Genomic DNA, 19,643 nt, shown 5'->3' with positions numbered 1-19,643 from the left:
AAAGGAACTTAGGCTCAATGGTTTCCCTCATTTGTCATAATCAGTAGAAACCTTGGGCTCTACTAGCAGAGATCTGCAATAGAGCAAAACCTTGATACATAAGGCTATATAGTATGAAGCTAATTGAAAGGACCTCCAGGATATTGAAACAAAAGCCATATAACGAATGATTGTTGTCCTTAATGTACTATGTTATCTCTAAACTCTTTTGCTGTCCCTTGTGCATCTCATATTGTTACAGTATCTCACTTTGTTATCTGATATATTGAATTTATTTGTATTTGGTTATCTGAAACTTGATAGGGAAGGGGGGAAAACCAATACGAGGAGTGGGTGGTGGGTGGGGGGAGGGTAATGGGTACCAAGACATGTGAAAGGGTATCAATGTATGTGAATTAATGCACCTTCTATCTGGCAAATATCATGTATCCCTTTTATTAATTACAATAAAAATATAAAAAAAGAAGATCATGTCGCTAAATGAAAGAACCTCCAGGATATAGAAACAAAAGCCACATAATGAGTGATTGTTCTCCTTAATGTACTATGTTATCTTTCATCTCTTTTGCTGTCCCTTGGTTATCTCACATTGTTACATTATTTCATCTTGTTATCTGATATATTGCAGATATGTGTATTTGGTTATTTGAAGTCAGATATGGAAGGGAGGAAAACAAGATGATGGGTAGGGGTGGGGGGAGGGAAATGGGGACCAAGACATGAGAAAGGGTATCACGGTATGTGAAGTAATGCACCTTCTATTTGGTGAATATAATGTAACCCTTCTATTAATAACAATAAAAATATATTTTAAAAAAGACCATGTATTCTTTACCTATTTTGCATTCCCTTTCTGTGTTTCCCTTGCCTTGTTGTTCTTGCTAGGAATTCCAGCACTATGCTGAAGATGAGTGGACAGATTGGGCATTCTTGTCTCATTCCTGATTTTACAGGCAATAACGTAACCATGACCTCACCTGAAATAGCTTAGGGACATAAGAGAGTTTTGAACTTAAATAGACCAACTAGTTTGAAAAGGGAGAAAACCGTAAAAAGTGAAATTAGTGTAATTTTAAAAATATTTTCATTGTTATTATAAAGGTGATGTACCGAGAGATTACAGTTACATAAATGAGGTAAAGAATACCTCAGTTCTCTCCCCCCTCCAAGTTTTTTTCCTCTCATCCCCACTCACCAGCTGTTAATAGAATTCATTAAAGATCTATAATAGTGTGCATTTGAAATCGTGCCTACATACCTCCCATAAAATTTGCAAAAGAAAAATGTCCAAAGAGATTTATCTGGAACTGGTTCCTTGCGGAAATCAACTTTTCCTTGGGGAGACCATGACTATTAAATCAAATCTTGGAGACAGAATTAGTTTTCCTTTGTCCTTCAAGAAATAAATCTACATCTCTCCCTAAGCTAGTTTACATGAACACAAAACTGACTGGCCACTTTCCATTCTATATTTGTTTTTGTTTTTCTTTTTCTTTTCCATCACCAGGGAGTCAAGTTTGGTAAGTGGAGACATAATAGGACAATTTAATCATAATGAGGAGCTCTGAGAATTCCAACCTTGAGCCAGTTGGAAATTTACCAATGAATCTTATGCCTCTTACCTGTACATGTCTCATCCTAAGCTCCATACAATGCATCAGTGGTCTTTCTTTCTAGGGTTATATCAACCAGACGGGAAAGAAACTCGAGAGTAAACTCTGGAGACAGCTGGTTTGTAAGGGCCAAAGAGTAAGTCACAAAACAGAAGTATGCACTTGGTTTAACTCCTCTAGAACAGTGTGAGTGGAACAGTGCCTATTTCTTTATTTATGATTATTGATTTATTTTTATAGTACAGGAGATTGAATCCTGTGTGGCATGCTTGCCAGATAAGCATTCCACCATTTGAACTATCTCCTGTCTGCTTTCCTTTTAATTTCATAAAGAATTTGTTTTGAAAAATCATAGGATTATGCCAAATAGATGAATTGTATGGCAGCTATTCTTACTGAATGATCTTTAGATTTTTTTAATTATCTTTAATTAATAATACAAAGGAATGGCTACTTAACACAGTAATTTATGAATGTGAAATACCTTGCCCAATGTTACCTCTTTCAATATTCTCATACATCCCTTTCCTACCCACCCCTTACCTTGCTTTTCTTAATTTTGTAGGATAAATCTGTTTTTAACTGTGAGTGCCTGTGTGTCTGTGTGTGTGCCCATACTCACACTTGAACTCAGGGCCATGATGCATTCCTGAGCTACTTTGCTCAAGGCTAGCTTTTGAGCCAGAGTTCCACTCCGGCTTTTAGCTGATTAGAGACAAAAGTCTCATGGACTTTCATGCCGAGGCTAGGTTTGAATTGTGATTGTTGGATCTCAGTCTCGTAAGTATCTGGGATTACAGGTGTAAGTCACCAGTTCCTGGCAATATTTTGTTTTAAAGTCTAACTTAGGCTTCACTAGCCTTGAATTCACAATTCTCCTACATCTACCTTGGGAATGTCGTCAGGTAACATCACATCTGGTTTAATGTATAAAGCAGAAGCATTTTACTGGGAAATTTAGCACTCCCTGAGTCCATTCTTTGCCAGAATTTTTTGTTGCTGTTGTTGTCTTCCTTCATTCTTCTGGAACCTTTCTCTCCAAAGTAATTTCTAACTCTTTTCTACTCTCTCCTACATATTGCATTCTCCTGTAAATTTTTATCAAGCTCAGTTATTTTTTATGAACTCTTTCTTCATTGAAGATCTACACTACACAAGGTATTGTCTTATGTTTTTCTTCTAAGTATGATTGTATTTTCCATGTATAGTCCCTAAAGATAATTATACTGGAAAAAATGACTTTAAGGTCATCTTTGCTTAGGCACCTGTAGCTTATGCTCGTAATCCTAGCTACTCATGAAACAGAGATCTCAGAATGGTAGTTTAAAGCTAGCCAGGGGCAAATAAAAATCTCAGCAACAGAATCCAGGCTCTGAGTTCAAGCCCCAGGACAGGTTTTTAAAAAGCCATTGTTTCTGTTATATAATTATTAATGTTCAGGTTCATACCAGCATTTGCCAGATGTCATTGTTGATATTATTGTTATCATTATCATTTCTGACATTCAGATTCAGTTCAAATTTCTTTTTGGATATCTCCAATCTATTTTTAAATACAGAAAAGTATACTATATTCATTGCTGGAGAAGACTGCTCTAAACATATACACTGTAATGGCTTTAGCATCTTTGGTGGATATGGTTTGAGAACAAGTATTCTCAAGTAGGCTAAGAAATTGTCTTTGATTTATTCTTTTACCAACATTCTCACTTCTGGCTATTAACCATGGCTATTATATTTTCTCAAATGTAATTGACCATGATTTCTCTTCATTGGCATGATGCTGTGGTAAGTTATGTTAAATTTTTATGTTCAATTTCCACTTTTAGAATTGGAATTATGTGTTCATTCTGTGTTATCCTCTTTTGTTATGTGTATGCCAGTCTTGGGGTTTGAACTCAGGGCCTGTGCTCTGTCTCTTAGCTATGTTGCTCAAGGGTGTGGCTGCCACTTGAGCAAGGGTACCAGTCTCTCACACCTCTACATCTTAGCTACATAGAGGCTTCTTCTCTACAAATCAAATACTGAAAAGCCTGAAGTGGAGCTGTGGGTCAAGAAGTAAAGCTAACCTTGAAAGAAAATTCTCAGAGCAAGCACTGAGACCCTGCGTTCAAGCACCATAATTGGCACGCACAGAGAGAGAGAGAGAGAGAGAGAGAGAGAGAGAGAGAGAGGGGGGGGGGGGGAGGGAGAGAGAGAGACTAGAAAGTTCAGAAGGACATGCTTTTCTGCCAGTCTGAGCACTGTCCTTGGCTTTCTCAAGGCTAGCACTCTACCACTTGAGCCACAGCACTACTTCCAGCAGTTCTATGTATGGGGTACCGAGGAATCAAACCTGGGTCTTCATGCGTGATAGGCAAGCACTCTACCACTAAACCAAACTCCCAGCCCCGAGAAGGGCACACTTAATAGAAACAAGTCCCAGAAATTGCTTCACAGGATACAATGGTTATTAAGTATCCTAAGATTAAAAGAACCACAGAATGCAATTCACATGAGTTTAAGATGAAACCAAGGGGCCCGGTAGTATTGCCTAATGGTAAGACTGCTCTCTTAGCATGCACAAAGCCCTGGGTTTGATTCCTTGGAACCACATACACAGAAAAAGCTGGAAGTGGTGGTTTGGCTCAAGTGGTAGAGTGCTAACCTTGAGAATGCCCAAGTACAGTGGTCAGGTCCTGAGTTCAAGTCTCAATACTGGCAAAAAAAACACCCAAAAACAAAAAAGAATGAAACCAAGGACAAATAGAGCCCAGATACTCAATGCACCCATGTGACAAAGGAAGAGGAAATCCTGAAATGAGTCTAGTGACGGGCATTTGAGATGGGAGAGAATGATAAATGGAGTGACCTACAGCAATAAACATATAAATAGACATGTTAGATTGTAGCCTTTATATATGGTATTCAAAGCTTAGAATAATTAAATACAATCAGATGGGAACCATTCTTTTTACACACACATATATATGTATATATATATATATATATATATATATATATATATATATATATATTGCCAATCCTGGGCCTTGAACTCAGGGCCTGGAAACTATCCTTGGGCTTTCTCAAGGCTAGAGCTCTACCACTTGAGCCACAGCATCATTTCTGGCTTTTTCCTATGTATGTCATACTGAGGAATTGAACCCAGGTCTTCATGCATGCTAGGAAAGCACTCTACCACTAAGCCAAACTCCCAGCCAGGAACCATTCTTAAATAGAACCACAGCTTTACTTACTATGTCATGATCACTATCTTTTCAATAACCTTTTGGCTAACACTACAGCACAAAATTTTTAGGCTAAAATTACAACCTCTGTCTCAGTCTCTTTTTTCTGGGTAAATGGAGAAGAAAAAAGTATTATTTGAGAATGACACATCAAACATGACCTCATTTAACCAAAAGCAAATTTAAAATAAGTTTCAGTGTTTACACCATTTTGGTTTGGCAGGACAGGTTGATGGTTCACCAAGATCTCTATTCATTTTAATCCACTCTTGACTCCCAGATCCAAAGCCATCCAGTTACTGACTTTCCTGAAGGCTTCTTTCATGTCTCTGTTCCTTAAACTATAGATAAAGGGGTTCAGCATCTGTGTCACTACAGAATACATCACAGACGCAACTGCATTCTTCCTCCGGGATTCCACAAATGCAGAGCTGATATACACCCCAAAACCTGTCCCATAGAACAAGGAAACCACGCATAGATGCGAGCCACAGGTGGAAAAGACTCTATACTTTCCTCTCGAGGATGGCATCCTCAAGACCGAAGACACGATGTGTACGTAAGAGACAATAATTCCGCAGAAAGGAACCCCAGCGAAGACACTAGACGCTGTGTAGATCAGGAGATTATTGGCAAGGGTGTCAGAGCAGGCCAACTTGAGGATCTGAGCGAGCTCACAGAAGAAGTGGGGGACTTCCAGGTGTGTGCAGAAGGACAGACGGAAAACCATCAGAGTGTGGAGCAGGGCATAGGCTGTGCTCATGAGCAGAGAGATGAGTACCAACAGTACACAGAAATGGGGGTTCATGATGACGGGATATTTCAGCGGGTGACAGATGGCCACGTAGCGATCACAAGCCATCACTGCAAGGAGACAATTTTCTAAGCTACCAAACAGCAATACAGAACAGACTTGGCAGAGGCATTTCATATAGGTGATGCTCTGGTCCTGAGTATGAATGTTCACCAGCATCTGGGGGACGGTGGCTGTGATGAAACAGATGTCATTGAAGGACAGGGTGGACAGGAAGAAGTACATGGGGGTGTGAAGGTGGGGGTCAGAGCTGATGGCCAGGATGATGAGCAGATTGCCAAGCACAGTGATCAGGTACATGGACAGGAAGAGGCTGAAGATGAGGGGCTGGAGTTCGGCGTTGTCTGTGAGTCCCAGGAGAAGGAATTCTAAAATATCCGTTTGATTAATCAATTCCATTTAGACATGAATCTGAGGGGAAAGATGGAGTAAAAGGTAACTTATGCTCAGCCATAGCAGCAGCAAATTCGAAAAGTGGGAGATGTATTCAATTTTTTTAATGTAATGGAAGAAGTAAGACTTGGAGGTGCCAACTCAAGATTTATTACTTAATGTCTCCTGGCTCTGTGGACCTGCTGCCTTTGCTGAAGCTAAAAACAACAAAGGATACTGAGTTTTGAGAACCTATTATGAAAAGAAATCTTCATCCACCTTTTGAATTAAAATTAATCAGCTACTCCCTCTCTACTCAATCACTGTGTCTCACTCCCCATTAGGAAACAATTTTTATTAAACGCCACCTCTGTCACATACATTTTGCCCAGTGTTGAGCATAAAACAAACTATAAGCCATTAATATTGTTTTTAAGCATCATTTGCTACTTTCACATTAATTTACAAATCAAGAGCAAATTAATTAAATATGCCTTCTAGAGTAATGGGTCCTTCCTGGATCTTCAAATTTGTGCCTCCTGAGTAACTAGGATTCCAGTCTGGCCACTGGTACCTCACATGACTTAATTTTGATTCACTTCTGTGATATTTGACATAAAATTTCAAATCTTTACATAGTTAAAAATACATATTGATAAAAGTTTCATCTTTTTATTGAAAAAATACATATGGAGTGGGCACTGGTAGCTATGAGCCTGTGATTCTACCATTCAGAAGGCCGAGATCTGAAAATCGTGATTCCAAGCCAGCTTTCCCAGGAAAGTCCACGAGGCTTTTACCAAAAGTACAGAAGTATCACTTTGGCTCATGTGGCAATGCCCTAACTTTGAGGAAAAAGATCAGGAGCATCACCCTAGCCCTAAGTTCAAGCTCCCAGATGGCACAACACAATTCCTTTTCATCTATGTGATACATATTCCATGTATAAGTATATATGTGCTATTTAAACTCCCTATTGCATTTACACATGTTACACATAACCTAGGCCTGTCTGGGGAAATACTTTTACCTCTATAGGAAACTGAATTTTCGGTTTCTTCAATGGAAATTTTGTTGGATGAATTGATTTTCTTGTCTGCCATCATCATTTTGCAACAAGGAGGCATCTGTCTCCAAACTAATGTGTTGTTTCTCAGTTGTACCTTACGAAGTGGTACGGGAAGCCTGGGGGATGATTTATGACGAGAAACAAATGGAATGAAGTCACTCAGAGCAGAACTTTAACCGGTGCATTGTTATCCCATCAGTAAATTTATATGCCAGTGTACTGCTCACTTGGCAGCAATATGTTATATCAGTCACGGAAAAACAATAAAGAAAGAGATCCATAATTAATAAGCACCCATATCTGTATGATAAACTGCCAACTTGAGATGGGTATTGGTAGCTTCTGCCTGTAACACTTAGTACTCAGCAGCCTGAGAACTCAGAATCACAGCCCAAAATCAGCCCACGAAGAAAGTCCATATGACTCTTATCTTCGATAAACTAGTAAAAAGCCAGAAATGGAAATGTAGTTCAAGTGGTAGAGCACTAGCCTTTGAGCTGAAAAACCTCAGGGACAGTACCCAGGCCCTGCGTTCAAGCACCCAGGATGAGCACAAATACACAAAAAGCAAACATGAATATCCATGTGGTGAAATTACTACAAGGAAAGTTTGGGCTGTGTGAAAAATGAGAAGATAGTTCAATGATAACCAAAATGCATTCGAGGTGAATACAGAAGAAAATTCATTAAAGCTAAAATTCATTAAACAGAATCAGATGTCTGAATTCCATCTGACTTCCCTTCCAATATAGTAACAAAGGGACCACATGTTACCTGGCAGCTTCGGGAAAGAATGATATCCGGGGGCTGTCTCTTCTGGATAGTGAGCATAGAAGATACAAATGCAGGATGTGTTCATAGACTGGCTGTCTTAAGAGTCCTGGTCAGCAATTACTCCAATACAGATTCCTCTCTAGGGCAAGGCTGCTGAGTTGTCTCATGCTTACCTTTTACAGACTCTGGGTCCCTACAGACCCAATGTCCAAAGCTCCTTGTTAGAAAACCAGTGTTACCATCATTCAAATCCCAGGAGAACAATGTCCTTGTAGCCCAAAGACAGAGAAGCGAGAAATTCAAGATGGCCACTCCCCTGACTCAGAAAGCCTTACATCATCCAATTTTCCCCATTCCTCCCCTTCAGTGCCATCTTTGAAACTGCAGGCACATGTCACAATTTTCCCTATGAAATTCCAAAATAGAATTTGGGGCTAAACTGAAGTTTTCAATAGTGTAGAAGCATCCTCAGACACAAACAGGATTAAGGCAAAAGATAGTGACCAACCTGTATCATTGACAATTTTCCTTTAACCCTGAACTCCTCTGGCATAAATGTTTGAAAGAATGTGTACAAGTACCCGTTTCTGTTCATCTGTCTCTCTCTTTCAATGTGGCAACATGCCTGAGGGATCTCTTGTGCCTTTTGGACAGTCTTCCTTTTGGGGGGATGTCTGGATTGAGAATTTGATCCTCAGCCAGAGACACTTTGGCTGGACTGGCATGCCTTCCATCTACTGCCCTCTCCTCTCTATGTCCTTACCCAGGAAAGGAGAGGTATTCTCATGGATACTTCCCTCCCCATCCACAAGGAGTCCTCCCTCACCATCCTCCAGACTGCTCACACTCTCCCCTCCCGAGTTTCAGTATCCAGTGTGTGGGTTGCACCAAAGAGATTTGATGGTGAGAATAAAATCATCAGTCTGCACCAAAGATAGGTGTCCAGAGAGGGAATTAGTGGCTGAGAGAGATGACATGAGAAAAGCTAAGGAGGAGGTGTTTCGGCAGCAGTGGTGGGAGTGACCTCAGAGACTGGGGTCATTTTGCAGACTCACGGTGAGGTGACTGACATGTGATTGACAATTGCAGTTTGGGGCATATGATTTCTGGTGAGGCTACATGCTATCCTTCAGGAAGAAGAGAGGAGGAGCTTCCCTTGGTTGGGACTAGCATCAAGCAAAACCAAGGGCAGGAAGTGTAGTCTAGTGGTAGAGTGCTTGCCTAGCATGTAAGAAATTTTGAGTTTGATTCTTCGGTACCATAGACATAGAAAAGGCCACAAGTGGAGCTGGACTCAAGTGTTAGAGCACTAACCTTGAGCAAGAAGTGTCCAAGGACAGTGCCCAGGTGCTGAGCTCAAGCCCCAGGACTGGCAAAATATGAGAGGATCTAGATTGTTCAAACAATGAAAAGCATTCATTAATGGCACACGTGATTTATAACTCTAGCGCAGGTGCAAAGAAGAAGAGATTTGAAGTTCTTTTTTGAGTGATACATTGCAAAGGAGGGGAAAAAATGGAACTTGCATTTCATTCATACTATAAAATAGACTGCATATATTCCACATCTAACTTAATGGGTCAGAAACTACCCCAGCTAAAATGCTCAATGACAACCAAGAGTGGTGTGGCTCACGTCTGTAACCCTAGTTACATAAGGGGTGAAGATCTGAGGATCACAATTTAAAGCCAGCCCAGGCAGGAAAAGTCTATGAGGGTCTCATCTCCTCTGTGACATTCTCATCTCCAATGACCCAAGGAAAAGCCAGTGATAGAATGCTAGCCTTGAGCAAAAATGTTCAGGAACAATGCTGAAGCCCTGAGTTCAAAACACATTGTATGTGTTTACTTCATTTTTTAAAAAGTGAAATAAACATATACAATGACAATACTCAATGTGCATATATATATATCATATATATGTATTATATAATTAGCTACCTCAGGATGGGGGGAGTGACACGAGGATAATTGCAGAGAAGAATGATGGAGGGGATAACAGTCAAATGCACTGTACTCATAAGCTAACTTGTGGAATTAAATGTTAAAAAAAAAGATGCATCGTTTTCATAGTGACCATATTTAATTCTGACACCCCTTTGTACAACTGTTGAAAGATAATACAAGGCTAAATTTTTTAAATTTTAAAATAATTACGTGTTAATTGAAAAAAATCATCAGTGCCTTCTGCCAGTGCCTCATACCTATAATCCTAGTTCTTCAGGAGGCTGAGATCTGAGGATCACAGTTCAAATCCAGCACAGACAGGAAAATCTGGGAGGTCTTTATCTCCAATTAATCCCCCAAATTCAGAAAGTGGAAATCTGACTTAAGTGATAAAACAAAAGCCTTGAGCAAAAATGTTCAGTGGTAACACCTAGGCTTTGAATTCAAACCACAGAATACCACCAAATTAAAATTATATAATGTCTGAATTTTATAAAAAATCAACTTAGAAATCAATAGAGGACAATTTGGTTTCCTCCTGAGGTAAAGAGGGCCAGACCTGTCCTAGCAATTAATTCTCTCCCTTTCTTTTTCCATGGGGATTAGAATGCATGGACCAACTTGACTAATGAGCAGCTCTGAGCATTGTGCTTCCAGGTCAGCTGGTATAAGAATCCATTCTGCTTCTCCACCCTACAAGTAGCTCCTTGGAGACCCATGGTGTGTGTGGCAGTGTGTCCTTCTGCCAGGCTCACCAGCAGAACCAGAAGATTTCCTGTGTGGTCCTGACTTCCTGCCAGCACTGAGCGCAGAGCTGAGCATCTCACACCAGGCAGGGGAGAAAACAACTGGGTGTACTTTGATCTTCTCCCAACAAGAACCAGTGCAGCCCAGTAAGTGCTACTGGACACCTGGCTGGAGGAGGGACGGTAGTGACCTGGCTTGGTCACCATGCTGAGGGCCCGGGACGGTCACCAGGAGGCAGAGTTTACCTTACAGCGCTAAGATGTTTAATCTGACAGTAATGGCATGAGGACTCCAATTACTGTTCTGTGTGTTTTCCATACTTGTTCCAAGTCATCAAAGAATCTTTTCACCTAGAGCCGATTGCAAGAGCTCTGTCATGACCACACCCCATACTCAAAATGATGATGATGATGATGATGATGATGATGATAAAATTTAACCTTTACGTAGGCCTTCCAGTGCCACACACTAAGATAAATTCTTTCCTGGAACAGGCAATTAAAAAATAAATCTTTCCTAGCTACTCAGGAGGCTGAGATCTGAGGATCAAGGTTTAAAGCCAGCCCCGGCACAAAATTACCTGAGACTCTTATTGCCAATTAACCTCTAGAAAATGGGAAGTGGGACTTAGTTCAATGGTAGCGTGGTAGCCTTGAGCTGAAGAGCTCAGGGACACTGCCAGGCCACTTCAAGCCCCATGGCCCACAAAGAAAATCTATATGACTACATTTTCTTCCCATGAGGGAGAATAGAAAACCACATATGTTATTATCATGAAACATTTTAGGATAGGTGAATTTCTGTGTATGTGTCTGTCTATCAGTCTGTGCATGTGTATATATGTGTACTGGAACTGGGGTTTAAACTTAAAATCTAGGTCCCTGATTGAGCTTTTTTAATGGTTTTAATACTCATTACAAAGCCTTCATACAGAGGGTTTGCCATTTTGTTGGTCTTTTCTGCTGCTATTTTTTAAAATTTTTCATTGTATTTGAACATCAAAAAAAGGAGATTAAATTTACTAAACGACAGAGTCAGGCCTTCCTGGACTGTGTATTTGCCTAAGATTATATGGGATAACTGGGGACCTGGGGCAGAAAGGTATGAATAAATGAAATAGTCTCAAATCACAGGTGCCATTCAGACATGATCAGAGGTGCCATATAGTAGTCTGACAATCTGTTTGCTCATGACTGGTCTTGTGGGGGTTCTGTTACAGTACAAATGATTAACAACCAGCCACAACCAGCCGAGGCTCTGATTTCAAAACCAGGCCAAGCACAAAAATAAAACTTAAAAACGTTGCATGTGGTATTTACTTTCTAGAAGGTAAGCTCCGATGACTTATTTATATCCTGAAATGTTCTCCTCTGGTTGAAATAGATTTCCTCTAAATTATGTGTTTCTGAACATTTGTTTCTTTCTGCAAATTTTATCAGTTACCTCCTCTGTGGCTTCTGCATGTCCCTTGGCTCAGAGATTGGCACTGTTTTCAAGAAGCTCTGGTCTTGGTGAATGTCAGGAGGGAAAACAGATAGGCAGGTAGATGCCAATACTAATAAATTTTCCCAAATGCTTTATTGTGCCAGTATTGGGATGGGGCTTGATCTCAGCTCTTCCTGAGCGTTTTTGGGGTCAAAACTACCACTTGATCCACAGCTCCTCTTCCTCCCTTCTTATTTCTTTCCTTCCTCCTTCCTTCTTTCATTGTTTCTTTTTCTTTTTTTGATAATAAATTTTTTATTTAGTGTTAAAACCATTTCACATCTGATCGTTCTTTTTCCCCTTATTTTTTATTTTAATTTATAGAGGGGTTACGGTTATATTCACCAGATAGAAGGTACATTACTTCTCACACATTGATACCCCTTCTCATGTTTTTGTTTCTTTTTCTTTCACTCTTTCCTCTTTTGTTGATTTCCTGGAAATGGGAGTCTCACAGTCTTTCCTGCCTGGGCTGACTTCAAACCACCGTCCTCAGATGTCAGCCTCCCTGAGTAGCAAGGATTACAGGCATGAGCCCCCACCAGCATCTAACTTGGAAACAAATATTTCTTACTCCAGGGGTTCTCTCTCCAAAGGGAAAGAGCAGGTATTTCCTTGTGATCTTTACACTGACTGTCTCTAAATGTTCTTTGGCCTAAGGTCTCTAAAGGGAATGATGTGAAGCAATAACATGAAGTAGAAACCCATGAAGAAGGAGTTGTAAGAGTCACCTAAAATGGAGAAATACTAGAAGACATAGGTCTTTGTTCTAGCCTGCTTTGCACCAACAGAAAAGGTTTCCACCTGCAGGCAAACTTTATACTTAAAGTTCATATATTTTTGTTCCCACTCGGCTGGCTACCTATTCCTTCTGTAAAGTAGCAGAATGTGTAAAAGCATATGAGAGGAAATGTTATGCACTGACCAGGAAGACAGAGAAGCTGAGGAGCAGTGTCCTCTCCAAAGCCCGTCCTCACCTCCACCCAGTTTCGCTGCTTCCTCCATGCCTCCTTCCTTCCTGTCCTAAATGCTTTCTTCATCTTTCTCCTTTCTTCCTTTTCTTCTTTCCTCCCATCCTTCCTTCCTGACTCTTTCCTTCCCTTTCTAACTCCCTCCCTCCTTCCCTTCTTTCCTTCCCTTTCTCCTTCCCCCCTCATTTTCTTCCTTGTTTTCTTTGCAGTTTCCCTCCCTTTTCCTTGTTTCCCCCCTTTCTTCTCTCCATATTCCTAACCTCCTTCTATTCCCCCCTTTCCTTTCTTCCTTTTATCCCATCCTCCATCCCTTCCTCCCTACCTTCTTGTCCTTCCTTCCTTCCATGTAGTACAAAAGGTTTGCCCCTGGGTGTGAAGCATGCTGAACAAGATGTGGACCACTGAACTACACTTCCATTTCTGAAAAAATCCACAAAAATCAACCACAGCTGCCACAGCCCCTCCATGCGACCCTCTGGAGGAAAGAATTAAACCATTCCTCGGCCATTTCTATGCTCAAGTCTGCCAAAGACAAACAATTCATTGGTGGCATGTATACAATTTTAATTGATCCAATACTCTGTCCTTTTGTCAAAAGGTTCCCTAGCCACATGGAAGCACAGAACTTAACATGGGTCTTGGAATTTTCCCTCCTGGGCCTCTCAGAGGATCCAGACCTGCAACCCATCCTCTTTGGGCTCCTCCTGTCCATCTACCTGATCACTGTGCTCGGAAATCTGCTCATCATCCTGGCTGTCACCTCTGACCCCCACCTCCACACCCCCATGTACTTCTTCCTCTCCATCCTCTCCTTAGCTGACATTGGATTCACCTCTACCACCGTCCCCAAGATGCTGGCAAACCTGCAGACTCACAACAAATCCATCAGCTACCCTGGCTGCCTGACTCAAATGGCCTTTTTTGTTTTGTTCGGCTGCTTGGACAGTCTACTCCTGACCGTGATGGCCTATGACCGCTTGGTGGCCATCTGTCACCCTCTCCACTACCCCATCATTATGAATCCAAGATTCTGTGGCACGTTGGTCCTTCTGTCATTGTCCATCAGTCTCTTAAACTCCCAGATGCACTGCCTGATGATGTCCCAATTTACCTTCTGTACTGATGTAGAAATTCCCAATTTCTTCTGTGACCCTTCTCAGCTCCTGAAGCTGGCCTGTGATTACACATCCACTACAGACATATTCGTCTTTCTCTTTGCTGCAGTCTTTGGTGGGCTCCCTGTCTCAGGCATCCTGTACTCTTATGCTCGCATTGTTTCTTCTGTCCTCAAAGTCCCATCAGCCAGTGGGAAACACAAAGCCTTCTCCACCTGTGGCTCTCACCTGTCCATCGTGTGCTTGTTTTATGGGACAGCCATCGGGGCGTACTGCAGCTCTGTGTTTGCAGACGCCACTGGAAAGGTGACAGTGGCCTCAGTGATATACACAGTGGTCACCCCTATGCTGAACCCCTTTGTCTACAGTTTGAGGAATAAGGACATCAAAAGAGCCCTTCAGAGGCTGCTGAGAATAACAGCCTAATGTGTGTGTGTAGATAGATATAGGTATAGATGTAGATATAGATATAGACATAGATTTACTTGGCTTATCTTGTTTTGGTTTGTAAATCAGGAAAGTCTGCAAAACCAAGCACTTAGAATTGGAAGTACACTTGTGAGTTTTGGTAGTGATGATGATGATGATGATGATGATGATAACAATGACAATTGTGTTTCATATATGAACATTGCTTCATCTGAGAACTTCTGTACTTTGGATCTAGAGTGTTTCCTGAAGTCTGTCATGTTCAAGACTTGATCTACTGTCTTTGTGATACTCAAATGTGGTAGAACCTTTTAAAGATGGGGCCTTGTGAGAGGAAGTTAGGTCACTGGTGAAAAGACCTCAGTGAGAACATGGTGAAATCCTGTACTTCCGCTTTTTCCCTTTGTTTCCTTGTCACCATGATGGTATCCGGCCTCCTTTTTCTCATTTTGTCTTCTTTCTTCCTTCCATTTTTATCTTCCTTCCTTCCCTTTTTCTTTCTTTCCTGCCTTCTTTTTTTTTGCCAGTCCTGTGCTTGAGCTCAGGGCCTGAGCACTGTCCTTGAACTTTCTCAAGGCTAGAGCTCTACCACTTGAGCATCAGCACCATTTCTGACTTTTTTCTATGTATGTGGTACTGAGGAATCGAACCCGGGTCTTCGTGCATGCTAGGCAAACACTCTACCACTAGGACAAACTCCCAGCCCCTGCCTTCCTTTTCTTTTTCTTTTTTTCCTTCTCTTTTTATTTTCCTTCTTTTCCTTTCTACTTGGATAGGCTTTGAACTGTAATCCTCTGGAACTGATTTTTTTTTAGTACCTAACATTGCAGGCTGACCCACCAGTGCTCAACCACAGTCCTTTCAGCTCAAGAATTTTCCCCCCAGAACACTTTCCTCTTCTTTATGCTATGTATTTTTCTTTGCCTACTCCAAACACCCTTCTTCATCACTGTATGATCTGAGGCACACTTTCACTGTTTTATCTCAAGTCTGGACCCAAAGTGCAAATACCCTATCTCTGCTTCCCTAAACAGGATTACAAGCATGAGCAGTGCATTCAGCCTGCCCTTTTAACAATCATAAAAGCCCCCCATTAGCTTCTCATCACTTAACTGCACATGCCTGACATTTGTTGTGTTTCTTGGGCCTGTGACACACACCCACAACTTAAGCACAAATCCACCTTTCCTTTGACAAGTGCTACACCTGAGTTCTCAATGTGCTGTCTCAGCTCTCTGAGAAGACACTCATCTCAGTCTAGTATAATCCCCTCAGCCTTAAGCTACCTCACTCAGTTCCACCAAGAAGAAACTTCAATACCCAGAGTCCACTTCAACCTGCAAGCCTGATTCTGAAGACCTCATAATATCTGTAATGAATCTCAGTGACCATTGGTCTGTGGGTTCATTTCTGGGTCTTCTACTCCATTGGTCCTCAGGTTTATTCTTGTGCCAATACCAAGTTGTTTTTCATTACTATGGCTTTGTAATAAAGCTTGAAGTTTGGTATTGATATTTCTCCATTATTGTTCTTGTTAAGAATCGGTTTTTGTTACAAAGGAATACTATGATGCTGTCAGAAAACGATATCACCCCATTTGTAAAGAAATGGAAAGACTTAGAAAAAATCATATTAAGTGAAGTAAGCCAGACTCAAAAGAACATAGGCCCAATGGTTTCCCTCATCTGACATAATCAGTAGAAACCTTGGGCTCTCCTAGCAGAGATTCACAATAGAACAAAATCTAGATACATAAGGCCATATAGTATGACACTAAATGTAAGGACCTCCAGGATAAAGAAACAAAAATCCATAATGAGTGATTGATGTCCTTAACATACTATGTTAACTCTCATCTCTTTTACTGTCCCTTGGTTATCTCATATGGTTACAATATTTCACCTTGTTATCTGATATATTTTATATATACTTAATTGGTTATTTGAAATAGGAGAGGGTATGGGGGGAATCAAGTTGTGCAGGGGGAAGGGGGAAGGGAAATGGGGACCATGACATGATAAAGGGTGGCAATGTTTGTGAAGTAATGCACCTTCTATCTGGTGAATATAATGTAACCCTTCTAATAATTACAATAAAAAAAAACATGAAAAAAGAATCGGTTTTTGTTATGCTGGGTCTTTTATTATTCCATATGAATTTTTTGATTGAGTTCTTTGTTTCTTTGAAGAAAGTTGTTGAGATTTTGATGGGTATTACATTGAATTTGTATATTGCTTTAGGTAGAACTGTCATTTTTACTTCTCCAATTCTCCCCAACCAGGAGAATGGATGGTTTTTCCATATCCTTAGGTCTGCTTCCATTTCTTTTTCAGAGTTTTAAAGTTTTCACAGTAGAGGTTCTTCATGTCTTTGGTTAAGTTCATTTCTAGGTATTATTTTTTAGGCTATTACAAATGGAGTTGATTTCCTGATTTCAGTATCACCCTGCTCAGTATTAGCACACAGAAAGGATACTGATTTTTGTGGACTGATTTTCTACCACGCTATTTTGCCACAGTTTCAAATCAACTCAAGTTGCTCAGGTAAGGAATCTATAGGGTTCTTTAACTATAGAAGAACCCTATATGGCAAAGGACATAGCTAGTAAATTAATTAGGAAGCCTACAGAGTGGGAGAAGATCTTCACCAACCAAACAATGGACAAAGGCCTCATATCTAAAATATATCAACAACTCAAAAAATTGAATCACTCCAAAACTAATCTCCAAAGTAACAACCATCCCATTAAAAGATGGACCAAAGACTTAAAGAGAGTCTTCTCTGAAGAAACAAAAATGGCCTATAGACACATGAAGAAATGCTCAACATCTCTGGTCATAAAAGAAATGCAAATCAAAACAACACTAAGATTCCACCTCACTCCAGTTAGAATGGCCAGGATCAGGAAAACGAATAATACCAGATGCTGGAAGGGATGTGGCCAGGAGGGATCATTACTACACTGTTGGTGACAGTACAAACTCATTCAACCACTATGGAAAGCAGTATGGCAGTGCCTCAAAAGGCTAAACATAGAACTCCCCTATGACCCAGCAATTCCACTACTTGGCATTTACCCAACCATCCAGATTCTAGGGCATACTAAATCCACTAGCACAACAATGTTCATTGCAGCATTATTCACCATAGCAAAGATATGGAACCAACCTAGATGTCCCTCAGTTGATGAGTGGATCAACAAGTTGTGGTATTTGTACACAATGGAATTCTATGCTGCTGTCAGAAAAAATGACATTGCCCCATTTGTTAGGAAATGGAAAGACTTAGAAAAAATCATATTAAGTGAAGTAAGCCAGACTCAAAGGAACTTAGGCTCAATGGTTTCCCTCATTTGTCATAATCAGTAGAAACCTCTACTAGCAGAGATCTGCAATAGAGCAAAACCTTGATACATAAGGCCATATAGTATGAAGCTAATTGAAAGGACCTCCAGGATATTGAAACAAAAGCCATATAACGAATGATTGTTGTCCTTAATGTACTATGTTCTCTCTCATCTCTTTTGCTGTTCCTTGTGCATCTCATATTGTTACAGTATCTCACTTTGTTATCTGATATATTGAATTTATTTGTATTTGGTTATCTGAAACTTGATAGGGAAGGGGGGAAAACCAATACGGGGAGTGGGTGGTGGGTGGGGGGAGGGTAATGGGTACCAAGACATGTGAAAGGGTATCAATGTATGTGAATTAATGCACCTTCTATCTGGCAAATATCATGTAACCCTTTTATTAATTACAATAAAAATATAAAAAAGAAGATCATGTCGCTAAATGAAAGAACCTCCAGGATATAGAAACAAAAGCCATATAATGAGTGATTGTTCTCCTTAATGTACTATGTTATCTTTCATCTCTTTTGCTGTCCCTTGGTTATCTCACATTGTTACATTATTTCATCTTGTTATCTGATATATTGCAGATATGTGTATTTGGTTATTTGAAGTCAGATATGGAAGGGAGGAAAACAAGATGATGGGCAGGGGTTGGGGGAGGGAAATGCGGACCAAGACATGAGAAAGGGTATCAAGGTACGTGAAGTAATGCACCTTCTATCTGGTGAATATAATGTAACTCTTCTATTAATAACAATAAAAATATATTTTAAAAAAGACCATGTGTTTTTTATCTATTTTGCATCCCCTTTCTGTGTTTCCCTTGCCTTGTTGTTCTTGCTAGGAATTCCAGCACTACGCTGAAGATGAGTGGACAGATTGGGCATTCTTGTCTCATTCCTGATTTTACAGGCAATAACGTAACCATGACCTCACCTGAAATAGCTTAGGGACATAAGATGAGTTTTGAACTTAAATAGACCAACTAGTTTGAAAAGGGAGAAAATTGTAAAAAGTGAAATTAGTGTAATTTTAAAAATATTTTCATTGTTATTATAAAGGTGATGTACCAAGAGTTTACAGTTACATAAATGAGGTAAAGAATACCTCAGTTCTCTCCCCCCTCCAAGTTTTTTTCCTCTCATCCCCACTCACCAGCTGTTAATAGAATTCATTAAAGATCTATAACAGTGTGCATTTGAAATCGTGCCTACATACCTCCCATAAAATTTGCAAAAGAAAAATGTCCAAAGAGATTTATCTGGAACTGGTTCCTTGAGGAAATCAACTTTTCCTTGGGGAGACCATGACTATTAAATCAAATCTTAGAGACAGAATTAGTTTTCCTTTGTCCTTCAAAAAATAAATCTACATCTCTCCCTAAGCTAGTTTACATGAACACAAAACTGACTGGCCACTTTCCATTCTATATTTGTTTTTGTTTTTCTTTTTCTTTTCCATCACCAGGGAGTCAAGTTTGGTAAGTGGAGACATAATAGGACAATTTATTCATAATGAGGAGCTCTGAGAATTCCAACCTTGAGCCAGTTGGAAATTTACCAATGAATCTTATGCCTCTTACCTGTACATGTCTCATCCTAAGCTCCATACAATGCTTCAGTGGTCTTTCTTTCTAGGGTTATATCAACCAGACGGGAAAGAAACTTGAGAGTAAACTCTGGAGACAGCTGGTTCGTTGTCAGTAAGGGCCAAAGAGTAAGTCA

General features: G+C 40.3%; 2 protein-coding genes across 2 annotated transcripts; one reads left to right on the top strand and one right to left on the bottom strand.

The window, feature by feature from the left end:
• Window positions 1–2,347: 2,347 nt before the first annotated feature.
• Window positions 2,348–6,055, bottom strand: LOC150068867 (olfactory receptor 7G1-like). The gene is made up of 2 exons (XM_090329362.1): window positions 5,147–6,055; window positions 2,348–2,401 (listed from the first exon to the last, which is right to left on the bottom strand). Exons 1-2 carry the CDS (start codon window positions 6,053–6,055, stop codon window positions 2,348–2,350), a joined length of 963 nt encoding a protein of 320 aa, XP_090185488.1.
• A 7,551-nt stretch (window positions 6,056–13,606) lies between these two features.
• LOC150068866 (olfactory receptor 7E24-like) lies at window positions 13,607–14,561 on the top strand. Its single transcript, XM_090341944.1, has one exon. It carries the CDS (start codon window positions 13,632–13,634, stop codon window positions 14,559–14,561), a length of 930 nt encoding a protein of 309 aa, XP_090198070.1. The 5' UTR covers window positions 13,607–13,631.
• Window positions 14,562–19,643: the final 5,082 nt, after the last annotated feature.

The sequence above is a fragment of the Megascapheus bottae genome, chromosome 1 (genome assembly GCF_031878675.1).
Source record: "Megascapheus bottae isolate mThoBot1 chromosome 1, mThoBot2.hap1, whole genome shotgun sequence".
In the NCBI taxonomy this organism is placed as follows: Eukaryota; Metazoa; Chordata; class Mammalia; order Rodentia; family Geomyidae; genus Megascapheus; species Megascapheus bottae.
Note: the sequence above shows the minus strand (reverse complement) of the source record. Positions and strands in the feature narration are given on the sequence as shown.